This window comes from Schistocerca piceifrons, chromosome 9, assembly GCF_021461385.2.
Source record: "Schistocerca piceifrons isolate TAMUIC-IGC-003096 chromosome 9, iqSchPice1.1, whole genome shotgun sequence".
Taxonomy (NCBI): Eukaryota; Metazoa; Arthropoda; class Insecta; order Orthoptera; family Acrididae; genus Schistocerca; species Schistocerca piceifrons.
The window spans coordinates 19,127,991-19,146,248 of NC_060146.1; the positions used below are offsets into that span (position 1 = coordinate 19,127,991).

Genomic DNA, 18,258 nt, shown 5'->3' on the forward strand with positions numbered 1-18,258 from the left:
ATCCAGAACCTTCTCTAATATCTAAGGAATGAAGACGTAGGAATTACTATGGATTGGATAATTTAAAACTATTCATATTTAATATCCAGTGTTATATTTACTTAACTTTAGAGTTCAGAAGTTGACAAGTCTACACAACACAAATGGTGTGAGCTATTTGTTTTCCATTAATGGGTCACTGTAAGAGGAGTTGCAGAATATATTTGTCAGTTTGAAAAAGGTACGATATAGCTTTCTTTAACGAGGTACGGATTCATCATTGTGGATACTGCTCGGATCGATGATTACTGGGCCCGTAGTATGGTCGACGCTATACACATGGTCATTAGTTCTTTGGGAAACATTAACACTACACGTTTCTGATATTGAAATGATATGCCTGCTGGAAGATACCATTCAAATCTGTGTTTTCGGCTGCCCCATAAGAAAAAATCCGTGTTAGACTTGTGCTAATATTTTCATTTCTATCATTTTTGGCATCCTGTGTGAGGCCAATCCAGTTCCTTTTTTTCACTACTGACTTTATTGTTTTGGGGACCAGGGTTGGGCAACTCCGCTCCATTTCCATATCTCCTATTTCCTACAGCATTGATTTCTACAGGACAAACCAACAGTGAATAAATGAAGTCTAAAACCCTAAACCTTTTTCACAGCTGTCGGCAACATCCACGATTCAAAGCCTGTTGTCTCTCGCCAGCTCGATTGCCAAGCGGATTATGGACATTTGGAGAACCCAGAAGAGCGCGTTGGTATGTTTCCATAACGAACACACTGAAAATTCGTACACTGCTGTAAAGAAAAAAGAAGCGTATGCACGACTACAGCCGACCTGCAGGACAAGGCGCATCGCCGAACCAGTTGGGGGTTGGGTTGTGGGTAGCTTTGTTGGGAGAAGGAGACAAACAACGAGGTCATCGGTCTCATAGGAGTAGGAAAGGGCAGGGAAGGGTGTCGGCAGTGCCATTTCAAAAGGAGCCATCCCAGCATTTGCCCGGAGCGATTTAGGGAAATCACGGAAAACCTACATTTCTGGCCATTAAAATTGCTACATCACGAACATGACGTGGTACAGACGCGAAATTTAAGCGACAGGAAGAAAATCCTATGATATGCAAATGATTAGCTTTTCAGAGCATTCACACAAGGTTGGCGCCGATGGCGACACCTACAACGTGCTGACACGAGCAAAGTTTACAACCGATTTCTCATACACATACAGCAGCTGACCGGCGTTGCCTGGTGAAACGTTGTTGTGATGCCTCGTGTAAGGAGGAGAAATGCATACCATCACGTTTCCGACTTTGATAAAGGTCGGATTGTAGCCTATCACGATTGCGGCTTACCGTATCGCGACATCGTTGCTCGCGTTGATCGAGATCCAATGAATTTTAGCAGAATATGGAACCGGTGGGTTCAGGAGGGTAATACGGAACGCCGTGCTAGATCCCAACGGCCTAGTATCAGTAGCAGTCGAGATGACAGGCATCTTATCCGCATGGATGTAACGGATCGTGCAGGCACGTGTCGATCCCTGAGTCAACAGATGGGGACGTTTGCAAGACAACAACCATCTACACGAACAGTTCGACGACGTTTGCACCAGCATGGGCTATCAGCTCGGAGACCATGACTGCGGCGGTTACCCTTGACGCTGCATCACAGACAGGAGTGCCTGCGATGGTGTACTCAACGACGAACCTGGGTGCACGAATGGCAAAACGTCATTTTTTCGGATGAATCCAGGTTCTGTTTACAGCATCATGATGGTCGCATCCGAGTTTGGCGACATCGCGGTGAACGCACATTGGAAGCGTGTATTCGTCATCGCCATACTGGCGTATCACCCGGCGTGATGGTACGTGGTGCCATTGGTTACACGTCTCGGTCACCTCTTGTTCGCACTGACGGCACGTTGAACAGTGGACGTTACATTTCAGATGTGTTACGACCCGTGGCTCTACCCTTCATTTGATCCCTGTGAAACCCTACATTTCAGAGGGATAATGCACGACCGCATGTTGCAGGTCCAATACGGGCATTTCTGGATACAGAAAATGTTCGACTGCTTCCCTGGCCAGCACATTCTCCAGATCTCTCACCAATTGAAAACGTGTGGTCAATGGTGGCCGAGCAACTGGCTCGTCACAATACGCCAGTCACCACTCTTGATGAACTGTGGTATCGTGTTGAAGCTGCATGGGCAGCTGTACCTGTACACGTACTGTGTACAGATTTCTCAGGATCTATGCACCCAAACTGCGTGAAAATGTAATCACATGTCAGTTCTAGTATAATATATTTGTCCAATGACTACCCGTTTACCATCTGCATTTGTTCTTGGTGTAGCAATTTTAATGGCCAGTAGTGTAAATCAGGATGGCCGGACGCGGGTTTGAACCGTCGTCCTCCCGAATGTGAGTCCAGTATGCTAACCACTGCGCCAGCCCGTTTGGTCCTCCGAACCAGTTGTCAAGGTCCCTGTCCAGTACACTGTAGTTACCCCCTCAACACATTGCCACTGTGCTGTAGAATCTCCGGCTCGGGGCGGGTTGTGGGCTCGTGGAATCATCACATTTGTTGTCACGTGCACGTTTGTTGACTGTTTTAGGAGTTCCATGCAGCACCCTGTAGTCGCCGTGTTCACGGTGAGGCAGCCGGCCGCTGCCAGCATAGCGTCGGGCCTGCAGGAGTATTGTGCCCGTCTGTGACAGCCTTTGTAGAAACAGTTTTCCTGTCACAGCTGTTTATTTGGCGTAAAACACTCTAATAAAGTATTGCGAATTTAAAATTGTACCCTCTCGGTTACGTTCCTGTACACTCCCGAATGTTAACGTAATTTTTCCTTTCTCTTGTGTTCATGATTGTTCTTGGGCTGTGTATGATTTGTTTAAAGTTTAGTCTCAGAGAAGTTTCAGATTTTCACGTTCTATTTTGTTGATGAAGTTGACTGCGACTAGCCTGTGAGAGCAGCAGTCAGTAGTCAGTTCTGGGCGTTAGTTTCTGGGCCGCCTAATGCTTTTCTCCTCTAGCTGAAGAACATCATGTTCCGGAGCTATGGACAACACCTCTTGTCCACAGCAACCTACGAGGGTAATCCCAAAAGTAAGGTCTCCTATTTCTTTATAAGTACATACACCTGTTTATTTCTACAATGGCTTACATCAGTATTCAGCTTGAACATTTAGCTATTTTTCGACATAATCACCATTTCTGTCGATGCATTTTTGTAGACGCTGTGGCAGTTTTTGTATGCCCGTGTCGTACCAGCTCGCCGTCATGCTGTTCAGAAAGTTATTAACCTCCTCTTTCGCCTCGTCGTCAGAGCTGAATCGCTGGGACTACAATTAACGCTGACAGGTACTGTGAGACTCTGAAAAAACTCAAACGGGCAATTCAGAACCGGAGAAATGTTGAGCAAGGGCGTACACATTCTCCATGACAACGCTCGCCCACACATCGCTCGGCAAACCGTTGCTCTCGTGCAGCTGTTTCAGTGGAACATAATCACCCACCCACCCTATAGTCTTGACTTGGCGCCCAGTGACTATCACCTGTTCGCTAAGTTAAAAAAAACATTTGGCCGGAAAGTGATTCAACTCTGACGACGAAGTGAAAGAAGAGGCTCAGAACTTTCTGAATAGTATGGCGGCGAGCTGGTATGAAATGGGCGTACAAAAACTACCTCAGCGTCTACAGAAATGCGTCGACAGAAATGGTGATTATGTCGAAAAATAGCTAAATCTTCAATCTGTAAAGTGATGTAAACTATTTTAGAAATAAACAGTTCTACGTACTTAAAAAAATAGGAGACCTTACTTTTGCGATTACCCTCGTATATTGCCAGCGTAACTACCGATCACAGACTTTCGAATTTGCCTTTGTAACAGAATGTAGCCATAATGTTTTCCTTGCCTTCTCCACCACACTTAACAACAGGCATAGTGTGGAAGACTGGAGCTCCAGACTGAGAAGCTATTCGAAAGAACTTCAATCAACGACGATTGCTATGACTGTTTGTCACTGAAGGCACACTCATCTGATAATCATGACAGAGACGACCTATAGTGAACTACACATTTTTGCACACAGGCTTGATCGTTTGCCCTCTGCAATAAATTCAAGGTCTGAGAGTTTCTTCGTATCTTCTTTTCTCCTTAGAGACTAAGAAAAGCGTTAAATACGGGAGACGCGGGCAGTAGGCACCTGCAGATTTCAGCCCACGTGCGTAGAATTCTGCGCGCAAACGCTTCACGTTTATCACATTATACGCAGATTTGGGGACTTATTGCTGTCCCGTTTACCCGTCGGTGGTGTTAGACACATCTCACTCTTTGAATGAATGGGAATTTCCGTATGCAGTGCAGTGTTTTATGCTGTCACCGCCAGCAACACTGGTATCTGTTCGCAACAGTGCTAGTAACAGAGTTTCATTTATCATTGTATTAAGCTGACTGATGTTACAATACTAGCGCAGGCTGTAAAAGTGGGGAAATTTAGAACTAAGGAATCACATTCTGTAAGTACGTAAGAGTTACACACTGGAAAATGAAGTAATTAGATCGTCACAGCCGGCCGTTGTGGCCGTGCTTTTCTAGGCGCTTCAGTCTGGAGCCGTGTGACCGCTACGGTCGCAGGTTCGAATCCTGCCTCGGGCATGGATGTGTGTGATGCCCTTAGGTTTGTTAGGTTTAAGTAGTTCTAAACTCTAGGGGACTGATGACCACAGATGTTAAGTCCAATAGTGCTCAGAGCCATTTGAACCATTTTGCAGATCGTCACAAAGATTTACATATATACAAAAAGTACGAGTAACCTTCCGTTGGCGCACAAGTAATTCTAATTCTCATCACGTCTTTCCTATTAGCGAAGTTTGTTTACTTGATATTTGATGACAAAATATTTTTGCTGAGACTCTGTTGAGAAATGATTTGAATGACATTGAAAGTGGTTTCTTACAAATATTTCAAGGTCCCGAAAACATCGAAATGCCTCTGGTTTATTACGGCCTTACTCGTGTACCTGTATTAAATATAATTATTGAACTCAAAATTTACTCACCTTTGTGGCAATAAACCTTAGGGGCTCCATTCTGAAAAATTACAAAAAGAATATGATTTGTAACGTACTTCCTTATACTGAAGATTTGATTACATAGCTAAGATTAGTAATTACAATGTGCCTGTATATTTGAATCACATACTTAAAGCCAAAACAGTTATAATTCTGTGCAGAAAACAATGTCGGAATCCCCGCCACTATTGTGCTGCTGGAAAAACATTTAAGACTGAATACCATGCGTTAATGTCTGGTATTTGAAACACGTACACTGATCAGCCAAAGCATTACGACCGCTGCACCACGACGCTGGGTGCTGCCGGCACGTGACGCAGTAACAAGAGTGCGTGAGCGGGGCGGGCGCGGACGGGGGATCACCCTCGAGAAGGTACTGGCTGCAAATGCGGGAACCCGATTAGGTAAGGGTGTTACAAAAAGGTACGGCCAAACTTTCAGGAAACGTTCCTCACACACAAAGAAAGAAAATATGTTGTGTGGACATGTGTCCGGAAACGCTTACTTTCCATGTTCAGAGCTCACTTTATTACTTCTCTTCAAATCACATTAATCACGGAGTGGAAACACACAGCAACAGAACGTACCAGCGTGACTTCAAACACTTTGTTACAGGAAACGTTCAAAATGTCCTCCGTTAGCGAGGATACATGCGTCCACCCTCCATTGCATGGAATCCCTGATGCGCTGATGCAGCCCTGGAGAATGGCGTATTCTATCACAGCCGTCCACAATACGAGCACGAAGAGTCTCTACATTTGGTACCGGGGTTGCGTAGACAAGAGCTTTCAAATATCCCCATAAACGGAAGTCAAGAGGGTTGAGGTCAGGAGAGCGTGGAGGCCATGCAATTGGTCCGCCTCTACCAATCCATCGGTCACCGAATCTGTTGTTGAGAAGCGTACGAACACTTCGACTGAAATGTGCAGGAGCTCCATCGTGCGTGAACCACATGTTGTGTCGTACTTGTAAAGGCACATGTTCTAGCAGGACAGGTAGAGTATCCCGTATGAAATCATAACGTGCTCCATTGAGCGTAGGTGGAAGAACAAACTAAAATGAGCTCTAACATGGAAATTAAGCGTTTCCGGACACATGTTCACATAATATCTTTTCTTTATTTGTGTGTGAGGAATGTTTCCTGAAAGTTTGGCCGTACGTTTTTGTAACACCCTGTATATATATAAGGATAGTATTTGTTCTTTCGGACATGTCCCAACTCTTAGGGAATCGGCAGCAAGCCGCGAGTAATGAGTATAATGGGCAGGGGTCACTATAAATATAGTGCGGGACAATAAGTTGGGAATGTGGGTCTCACGGGAGGCGTACCAGAGGTAAGTGCCTGCAGTCGCACTGTCGTCTGTGTCCTCGGTAGCTCAGATGGTTAGAGCGTCTGCCAGGTTCGAGTCCCTGTCGGGGCACACATTTTCAGCTGTCCCCGTTGACTTATATCAACGCCTATATGCATTTAGGGGTATTCATTTCATTGTAATAAGCGACTTTAACAAAGGGCAGCTCATTGTTAAGCAGAGTCTGTGCACGAGTATCCCAAAAACAGCGAAGCTGCTCAATGTTCACGTGCTACTGTCGTGAGCGTCTTCGGAAAGAGGCAGGACAGTGAAACTACCACCTGGAGCTAAATGGTTGGACGTCCACGACTCTTCACAGAACGGGCAGTCCTATGGCTTGTCTACTCTGTAAAGAACAAATAGGTTAGATGGTGGTCTGTGGCATCTGTGAACGAGCACAATTCCAGCGCGCGCACAAGTGTTTCGGAGCACACCGTTCTTTGCCCATTGTTGGACACGGAGTTCTGCAGCAGATAACGCCTACAAGTTCAGATGTTGACCCATCGACATCGGTTTGGGAAACAGTGTAGTGAACTCACGTTAATTTCTCGGCGACCAAATTCGCCTGATGTAAATCCCGTGGAACCTATCTCAGGCGCCATCAGCGCGTACGCGGATCAGGGGCCCGTTATTTAAGCGAATTACATGACCTGTGCGTAGACACCTAATACGAGATACTTCCACAAAGGTACCAACAAACTGTCGGATACCTGATCCCCAGAATCAGTAATGTATTTCGTTCCAAAGACGGACCAACAAGCTATTAAGCAGATGGTCATAATGTTTTGGCTCACCAGTGTACGGCAGTTCACCGATTCCTGTATTATAAGCGATCTTAAAAATAATACGGTATGGTAAATGCTGATCTAGTAGTGGAAAATAACGCGAAATGTCTCTGGAATAAAAGACAGCATGTTTACTGTGTGATATGCGGTCCTGGCCATTAGAATAGTAAAACCATGAAGATCGCGGGAACAAACGTTAAACTGGCATGTTTGTCTATGCAAATGGTTAGTGGTTCAGAGAAGATGCGCAGTGTAGATGAGAGGAACGCTATCGAAATCTCTGTCTATATCAATACATATTATACAAGTGTATGTGCAGCGGATAGGCAAAATAATGTGTACAGTGGTGGTAATGGGATGGTTGTGTTTGACGGTCAACAACGCAGGTAAGGCATGTGTTGCACTGGCCTGTGCATGTTCAGTAGGGAATAGACATCAGTGCAGGTTGTTTACGAGTAGTGCACACTGCGCATTTGCAATTCAAAGGCCGAGGTCGACGTGCAATGAAAGACCTAACAGAGTTCCAAAGAGGGCAGATTGTGGCAGCCCGATTATCTGGAGCATCAGCAACCAAGACAGCCAACTTGATAAATGTTTCGAGAGCAACTGTTTCAATAGTCATGACAGCCTACACAAAAAATCGAAACACATCATCGTGTAAATATGACAGTGGGCGCAAATCAGAACTAAATGGCAGAGATCGTCGTACGCTAACACGAATTGTGTCAGAACAACACAAAATTACGGCGGCTAAAGTGACTGCAGAGCTCAGTAGCCATCTTCGAGACTCCGTATCTATCGACACTGTCCGCCGAGAACTCCATAAAGCGAATATTCATGGACGAGGTGCTATACCTAAACCATTAGGGACGGCAACCAACGCAAGAACTTGCTGTCAGGAGCATAAATCCTGGACGGCTGATCAGTGCAAACACTCCATATGGTCCGACGAGTCAACGTTTTCGTTATTTCCAACATGGGGCCGGGCTTACGTCTGGAGTACGCCAAAAGAAACCTACAGTCCCGACTACTTGATTCCAAAGGTTAAGCATGAAGGTGGAAGTGTGATGGTGTGGGCAGCCATTTCACGGTATTCTGCTGGTCCCCTCCTTACCCTCAAAGGCCGTGTTACAGCCAACGATTACTTGAACATTTTAGGTGATCAGGTGCACTTCATGATTCAAATGTTGTCTCCCAGCAATGATGTCATATTTGAGGACGACAGTGAACTCATTCACACAATCAGGACAGTACAGTCGTGGTATGAGAAGCATGCAACTGAACTGCAGCGTCTTCCCTGGCCAGCACAGTCTCCGGACTTGAACATTATCGAACCCTTGTGGGCGGTATTGGATCGCAGACTCCGGAGCAGATTCCCGCTTCCCTCGTCACTACAGGAGTTAGAAGAGGTTCTGATGGAAGAGTGTCAAACATTCCACTGGAGACTCTACGATCATTATATGCAAATATTCCGTGAAGAATCGCAGCCTTATTACAGGCAAATGGTGCTCTGGCCCCTTATTAATAAACCGTTCCCAAGTAAGTACATGTGTTGACATCATTTTTCCTATCCCCTAGTATGTGTGTGCGTATGTATGTATGTTTGTATGTATGACATCTTATCCTATGCCAACAGATCAATTTCAAACAAACTTGGTACACGTATTGCTTACTGTCTGTAAAGAATCGCTGTGGGAATAAGAACCACCTACCTCTGGAAGGTGAGGCAGTAGTGGTCAAGAGAAAGCAGCGTAGTTCACGACTCCCAAATAGCCAGACTATCACCCAGTATTTGAAAATGACAGTACTTACTGACTTGCAAGAAATATATTTAAACCTCCCCCTAGAAAAATTTCTGAATTACTGTGCTGGTAAACCCCTTACGTTATTTGATTTTCAAACAGCTGAGCAAAACTGAGCGTACTCAGACATTTCTCTCTTTATTTATTCTCTTCATCACTAAACTGATAACAATATTTTTAGCGCAACGCAATCTGACTTTCAATAATCCATACAAAAGAAAGGCCGTGACTAACATTAACCTATACCTTTCATGAATCACTTACCTCACAACAATCTTCGATACTCGAACTACTGCAATACAGCGAGCGCCACTACTGCCAGCTAAATAAAAGATTCAAACTACTGAAGGCACTAACTACTGATAGGCATAGTTACCAAACGAAACATTTTGATAGAGAACAAACAATATATTTACCTTAATAGTGTTCAAAACTCGTAATATATATATATATATATATGACCGGTATATTTGAAATGGCAATAAAAACTAAACGAGCAGCGATAGAAATACACCGTTTGTTGCAATATGCTTGGGACAACAGTACATTTTCAGGCGGACAAACTTTCGAAATTACAGTAGTTACAATTTTCAACAACAGATGGCGCTGCAAGTGATGTGAAAGATATAGAAGACAACGCAGTCTGTGGGTGCGCCATTCTGAACGTCGTCTTTCTGCTGTTCACAACGTGCAAGTGTGCTGTAGACAACATGGTTTATTCCTTAGAACAGAGGATTTTTCTGGTGTTGGAATTCCACCGCCTAGAACACAGTGTTGTTGCAACAAGACGAAGTTTTCAACGGAGGTTTAATGTAACCAAAGGACCGAAAAGCGATACAATAAAGGATCTGTTTGAAAAATTTCAACGGACTGGGAACGTGACGGATGAACGTGCTGGAAAGGTAGGGCGACCGCGTACGGCAACCACAGACGGCAACGCGCAGCTAGTGCAGCAGGTGATACAACAGCGGCCTCGGGTTTCCGTTCGCCGTGTTGCAGCTGCGGTCCAAATGACACCAACGTCCACGTATCGTCTCATGCGCCAGAGTTTACACCTCTATCCATACAAAATTCAAACGCGGCAACCCCTCAGCGCCGCTACCATTGCTGCACGAGAGACATTCGCTAACGATATAGTGCACAGGAGTGATGACGGCGATATGCATGTGGGCAGCATTTGGTTTACTGACGAAGCTTATTTTTACCTGGACGGCTTCGTCAATAAACAGAACTGGCGCATATAGGGAACCGAAAAGCCCCATGTTGCAGTCCCATCGTCCCTGCATCCTCAAAAAGTACTGGTCTGGGCCGCCATTTCTTCCAAAGGAATCATTGGCCCATTTTTCAGATCCGAAACGATTACTTCATCACGCTATCTGGACATTCTTCGTGAATTTGTGGCGGTACAAACTACCTTAGACGACACTGCGAACACCTCGTGGTTTATGCAAGATGGTGCCCGGCCACATCGCACGGCCGACGTCTTTAATTTCCTGAATGAATATTTCGATGATCGTGTGATTGCTTTGGGCTATCCGAAACATACAGGAGGCGGCGTGGATTGGCCTCCCTATTCGCCAGACATGAACCCCTGTGATTTCTTTCTGTGGGGACACTTGAAAGACCAGGTGTACCGCCAGAATCCAGAAACAATTGAACAGCTGAAGCAGTACATCTCATCTGCATGTGAAGCCATTCCGCCAGACACGTTGTCAAAGGTTTCGGGTAATTTCATTCAGAGACTACGCCATATTATTGCTACGCATGGTGGATATGTGGAAAATATCGTACTATAGAGTTTCCCAGACCGCAGCGCCATCTATTGTTGAAAATTGTAACTACTGTAATTTCGAAAGTTTGTCTGCCTGAAAATTTACTGTTGTCCCAAGCATATTGCAACAAACGGTGTATTTCTATCGCTGCTCGTTTAGTTTTTATTGCTGTTTCAAATATACCGGTCGTTTTTGAAACACCCTGTGTATATATATCAGTTCATGACATCCAGTCACTAATTTCGTTTTTCTGACGGACACACGTCCAGATCGTCCGTCCGCTCTCAAAACTCTGCCATCTCTCTCCCCACATCCATCACTACTGGTGGCTCACCTCCAACTGCGTAACGCTACGCGCTGTTCACATCCAACTGCCCAACACTACAATAGCGAATATTCCAACAATGCCAACCAACCACAGACTGTACACAGTACAGCCAGTGATTTTCATACAGAGCGCTACGTGGCGTTACCAAGATAAAATCCTAAACAGCCTACTTACATAGCCGCCATGCTCCCCACAAAAAAATTTACAAATTATTTTGGGCATTGGCCAACACATAGTTGTCATAATTTTTTATATTAACGCTAACAAACATATAAAATTCACACACTTATCGATACAATGCTAGTCAAAAGCAAAAATTTTCTCACAGTCCATATTCGATATCGTAGTGTTGGGCAGTTGGCCGGCCGGAGTGGCCGAGCGGTTAAAGGCGCTACAGTCTGGAACCGCACGACCGCTACGGTCGCAGGTTCGAATCCTGCCTCGGGCATGGATGTGTGTGATGTCCTTAGGTTAGTTAGGTTTAAGTAGTTCTAAATTCTAGGGGACTTATGACTACAGCAGTTGAGTCCCATAGTGCTCAGAGACATTTGAACCATTTGTTGGGCATTTGGATGTGAACAGCACGTGTGAATAATGTTTCGGTGGAGTGGTGAACGGGTTGTGACAGAGTCTGCCTATGTGCCTCGCAATCCAATTACTCTGAGTGGAGTGTGGCGCTTTATAGCAACAGCTGTGAACATGAAAGGTGACTGAAAATTTTGATGCTAAAACGTAGCTGTAAGACGTACCCCAAGGCTGTACAATAGGGTGGCACTTTTTTGAATAAAAATTTTATAGTCCTGCGCGTAAATTCTGAGATAAACCCCTGGATATCACCGCAGATGCTGAACTTAACTGACGAAATGACAAAATATAAAAAATTGGCCAAGTGAGAGTAGCAATAGTGCAGTGAGGATTCGGTACGACTTTAATGATGCAGATAAATAGTTCATCCATCACGGGAAGCGACAGACTCGATGATTTGCGCCTGTTATCCATATCGATACTGGCAAATTATCTGTCGTGGGAATACCAAGCCAGTAGCAAAATCTCTACAGTAGTTCAAAGACTAGTCCGGACATACAATGAGAAGCAAACAGGGCACTTAGGTTTATACATGTAGAGAGAGAAGGTTTAATTACATACTTTTATTTACCTACTAAAACGAGACTACAACCTGTTTCATGTTTGCATTCAGCAATATTCTTCTGCTATGCTTTTGACGGATGATGGATAGCAAAATAATATTTTTATATGATAGAAGTCCAGTTTAATAATTTTCGGACATTTTTTCCTTTACTTGTATTGTCAAACCTTTCTTCTTGCCAAATTTCATGATTCCAGATCAATCGGAAGTACCCTATAGGTTCTGATGAGTGAGTTTGTGTGTGTGAAAATATGTGACGTAAATGACCGTATATTTTGATTGCATAGACTTACAAGCTTAAATATATGAAGATGGTATCCGTTCTTTCGGACATGTCCGAAAGAACAGATATCCTCTTCATATAGTTCAAGCTAACCGGCCATTGACCTCCTTCTTCTGCACACGCATTGCCCGAACTCTTACGGGACTCGGGTAAGATTGTCTGCTGCAAGTAATGAGTGTAATGGGCAGGGGCACTACGAATGTAGTGTGTGGACATTAAGTTAGGAATGTGGGTCTCGCGGGGAGCGTACAAGAGATAAGAATCTGCAGTCGCACTATCCTCTGTGCCCTCGGTGGCTCAGATGGATAGAGCGTCTGTCATGTAAGGAAGACATCCTGGGTTCAAGTCCCTGTCAGGGCACCCATTTTTAACTGCCCCGTTGATGTATATCAACGCCTGTCGGCTTCTTAGGGTCTAGATTTAATTATCATTTCATTCAAGCTTAAAATCTTTACGCCGCCGAGGAACCATAGTCGTCATTATGCGACAAATTTGAACTTCGTACTCCTACCCGTTCCTGAAAAAAACGGGTATTGACAAACAGGCAGACGGGAAAAATGACAATTTTTTTCATTTGATCTAATTCAAAATTAACAGTACTCAGATTTTTTCTTTGCTTATACTGTGAAACTTTGTGTCTTGCTAAATCTCATGATCCCAAGTCATCTGTAAGTACCCTATAGGTTGATGAGTGAGTTTGCGAGTGTAGAAATATGTGACGTAAGTGCCAGTATCTTTCCATTCTATTGACTTAGATGTTCTACGCCACCGGGGGACTGTACATCTCAGTATGTGACATAAATTTCAACTTCATACGCCTACCCGTTCGTGAAAAAAGGGTTCTTAACACTCGGAAAAACAGACAACAATCCTAAAATGCAGCGAATGATACGGGCGAAAGGCAACACAAATTTCTAAAAATTAGATTCTCAGGAAGTGTACAATCGCTAGACAAAAATGGCTAGAAATCAAATGTAAGTTTCTAGAAAATGTATAACTGAGACAGGTACAGCCTGCAGAAAAAATAAAGGTGCCTCTGCAGAAACAGCTTTATGAATATCAACAGCTAAGCAGAGAAGTGAATATTGAAATATGGAAGGAGTACGTAGAGGGGCTATACAATGGAAAAGAACTTTAAGGCAGTATTAGAGGAAGGGAAGTAGATGAAGATGAGATGGGAAATGATACTGAGAGAAGAAGAACTGAGTCGAAACAACGACCCCGGAGTACACGACATTTCCTCAGAATTGCTGATATCGTTCTGAAGAGTCAGCCATGACAAAACTATTCCACCTGGTGTGAAAGATGTATGAACCACGCCAAATACCCTCAGACTTCGAGAATAATGCAATAATTCCGATTCCAAAGAAATCAGGTGCTGGCAGGTTTGAATATTACTGAACTATCAGTCTCGGTTGCAAAACACTAACACGAACTATTTACAGAAGACTGGAGAAACTGGTAGAAGCAAACCTCGGGGAAGATCAGTTTGGATTTCGGAGAAATGTATTAACAGACGAGGCAATATTGATCCTACGACTTAGTTTAGAAGATAAATTAAGGAAAGCAAAGCTATATTTATAGCGTTTCTAGACTTGGAAAGAGCTTTTGACAATGATGACTGGATAAACTCTTTGAAATTCTGAAGATAAAAGGGGTAAAAGTTATACTGAAGGACTTATATTAGGGAATGAGGCACTAAAGTAGTAGATAAGTTTTGCTATTTGGGAAGTAAAAAACTGATGATGGACAAAATAGAGAGGGTGTAAAATAAAATTACAGGTGTCCGCACAGACGACAATTTAAACTGAAAAAAAGCACATTTGGGAACTCCTAAAACAACTTAGTTCAGCCACATTTGCACTCTGAATCATTACAAATCTTGGAAAGAAAGAAATCAGTATGTTAATAAATACTGCATATTTTATTCAATAGTGTCTTATCGAATAATGTTCTCTTGCAGCTCATCTTTAAGAAAGGAAGCTTTCTTTGCTCAAAAACTTACTGTAAGAATAATATGTGGTGGTCACCCACGATAATCTGATAGACATCTGTTGCATGTTTTGGCATATTATTCCTCATTATGTTTTTTTTTGGAAATAATCCACTGCATTTCAAAAGAACAGTGATATACATAATTACAAGACTAGAAGGAAAAATGGCATTCATTACTCCACATTAAAGCTGTGCGTACACAAATAAGGGGTGCACAGTGCTGCAGCTAATATTTTTGATTAGTTACCCGGTAGTTCCGTAGAAGAATTTCTGTTATTGTAACGTGTAAAGGGTGGTGGGTAGGAAATGATATCTGATATCTGTATATTTAATAATAATGATAAAAATAATAAAAAACGAGAAAAACTTATGAATGTTTAGCATGTACCCAAATTTAGAAATTAATTTTCGATGTGAATGTACAATGACTCGTTCCACGATTTGTGGTGCATATGATCCATTGGACTTGAAGCTAACTAACTATAAATTTATTTTCTGAAGGTATTTCTCTGGAGTGCAATCTTGTACCCAAGTGAAACGTGAACGATAAACAGTTCGTACAAGGAAAGAGGAGTTTTTGAAAAGTGGTGCGACAAAAGGATGCTGACGATCGGATGGGTAGATCGCGTAAATAATGAAGAAGTATTGACCACAACAGGGGAGAAAATTAATTTGTGGCATTAATTGACAGAAAGAAGCGATCAGTTGATAGGACACATTCTGACAATTTATTGTTGGAGGTAAGTGGGGGACGGAGGGGGGAAGGGGTAAAAACTGCAGTGGGAGACCAAGACACGAGTAAACCAAAGGGTCCATTATCCACAATCAGCTTATAAAATTATTTTTTTGATTTTTTGGGAACACTAATTAAGCTCGTTATTTATTGATTCCTGGACGACATTGTCTGATTTTTTAAAATAAGTACAGTCGTCATTAAGCCGCCCCTCCCAACCGATATGTTAAAACTGCTGTGTCCAAAATGAGGTGTGTCCACGACGGAAGTCCGCAACTCTTATCTGAAATAAAAAAACATAAACCATTTTCTTTATTTGTAGGGTACTGTGCTCGGAGATGTAGCATAGTTTTTTTTTAATTTTAAAAAATAATGAAATGATAAATGTTTGAAACAAATGTACAGTAGTTTTATGGCATGTTATTGGTCACATCTTTTGCAATAACTAATGAATAAATTGCAATAAAAAACTAGCTTCAGATACAGATATCTCAAGCTGACAGAATACATTGGGGCGCACTAATGAAGATATCTTTCTGAATTATGGCTGCATTACTCATTGGGCATGTCCGTTAGGAGTAATAGGCTATTTTTCATTGTAATTTAGTCATTTGTTATTGCAAAACACGTAACGAAAAATACCCGAAAAGCACATCTTTGTTTGAAAAGTCCGCCATTTTATTGTTTTTTTTTAAATTTCAAGAAATTATACTATTAATCCCTGCGAAGTATCCTACAGACTAAGAAAATTGTTGCTTGATTTTAGATCAGATTTGCAGACCGTGGGACTTCCGTTATGGACACACCTGATTGTTGACAGAGTAACTTCAACTCCTTGAATGGGGGAGGGGCTTAATGATAACTGAATACCTTGTAATAAAATCAGAAAATGCTGTCCAAGAACCAATAAATAATGTGCAAAAAGATTTACGTTCATTGCGTCATTAGCTTTTCAAAAAAATCCTAAAAATCGCTTATCTTATAGGCTGATTGTGGAGAATGGACCTTAAAGTAGGTTCCAATAGATACGGAGTGCAGTAATTATTCGTAGATGAAGAGGCTTGCACCCGATAGAGTAGCGAGGAGAGCTGCATCAAAGTAGTCTTCGAACTGAAGACCACAACACAACATGCGTAGGTCGAAACTTACCCCAAAATATTTATCTTAGATGATGTATGGATGTAGTCTGGTAACCTCGAAGAGAACGGTCTATTGACACATAATCAGCACGAATTTAGAAAACATCGTTCTTTCGAAACGCAACTAGCTCTTTACTTAAACAATGTGTTGAGGGCTATCGAGAAAGGATTTAAAAAAAATGGTTCAAATGGCTTCAAGCACTATGGGACTTAACATCTGAGGTCATCAGTCCCCTAGACTTAGAACTGCTTAAACCTAACTAACCTAAGGACATCACACACATCCATGCCCGAGGCAGGTTTCGAACCTGCGACCGTAGCAGCAGCGCGGTTCCGCACTGAAGCGCCTAGAACCGCTCGGCCACAGCGGCGAAGAATTTCAAACTGATTCGATATTTCTACATTTCCAGAAGGCTTTTTATACCGTACCTCATACGTGGCTTGTAATCAAGTTCCTTGCTTATGGAATATCGTCTCAGTTACGCGACTGGTTTTGTGATTTCCTGTCAGAGAGTAAAACAGAAGTGATTTCATGTGTTCTCCAAGGTAGTGTCATAGGCCTTCTACTGATCCTAGTTTATATAAACGGTTTTGGAGACAATCTGAGCAGCCGTCTAAGGTTGTTTGCAGATGATGCTGTCATTTATCGTCTAATAAAGTCATTAGAAAATCAAAAGAAATACTATTTAGAAAAGATATCTGTATGTTGAGAAAATCGGCACTTGATCCTAAATAATGAAAAGTGTAAGGTCATCCACATGAGTGTTAAAAGGATTCCGTTAAACTTCGGTTTCACGATAAGTCAATCATATCTTAATTCCGTAAATTCAACTAAATGGCTAGGAATTACAATTACGAACAACTTAATTTGGAAACAACACATAGAAAAGTCTCTGTTGCTCCATCATGGCCAGAGGGCATCGGCTGATATGTAATTATCACTGTCAATAAAATTAACCAACAGCCGAATACTTTGAGATATTATTATATTTTATTCTGAAAGCAACCAGTTTCGGCATTTCATTATGCCTTGTTCAGGTCTGATACGCTTCTATCTAAATGAAAGAACTTGTCGCATAGCGCCATAAATCACTGGATAACGTGGATTCCAATCGCTATACAGTCGCTTCATACGAAGGCGCGACAGCAACTTATTTAAGCCCTTATGTGTTTGATCATTATGTTTCCGTCAATATGCATTTCTTCTCCGATAGTTTGTTGTCTAAGAACCTTAGTATGAATCTAATTTTTCAACCTTACTATAATGCACTGATTACAGGGTTATTACAAATGATTGAAGCGATTTCACAGCTCTACAATAACTTTATTATTTGAGATATTTCCACAATGCTTTGCACACACATACAAAAACTCAAAAAGTTTTTTGAGGCATTCACAAATGTTCGATATGTGCCCCTTTAGTGATTCGGCAGACATCAAGCCGATAATCAAGTTTCTCCCACACTCGGCGTAGCATGTCCCCATCAATGAGTTCGAAAACATCGTTGATGCGAGCTCGCAGTTCTGGCACGTTTCTTGGTAGAGGAGGTTTAAACACTGAATCTTTCACATAACCCCACAGAAAGAAATCGCGTGGGGTTAAGTCGGGAGAGCGTGGAGGCCATGACATGAATTGCTGATCATGATCTCCACCACGACCGATCCATCGGTTTTCCAATCTCCTGTTTAAGAAATGCCGAACATCATGATGGAAGTGCCGTGGAGCACCATCCTGTTGTAAGATGAAGTCGGCGCTGTCGGTCTCCAGTTGTGGCATGAGCCAATTTTCCAGCATGTCCAAATACGCGTGTCCTGTAACGTTTTTTTCGCAGAAGAAAAAGGGGCCGTAAACTTT

General features: G+C 42.7%; 1 protein-coding gene across 1 annotated transcript in view; it reads right to left on the reverse strand.

Annotated features, from left to right (window-relative positions):
• The window catches only part of LOC124717150 (macrophage mannose receptor 1-like), a 108,992-nt gene that overhangs the window by 46,397 nt on the left and 44,337 nt on the right, over window positions 1–18,258 (reverse strand). Inside the window, exon 3 of the mRNA XM_047243908.1 lies at window positions 5,059–5,089. Coding sequence (XP_047099864.1) covers window positions 5,059–5,089 — 31 coding nt within the window. The remainder of the gene's footprint in view (window positions 1–5,058; window positions 5,090–18,258) is intronic.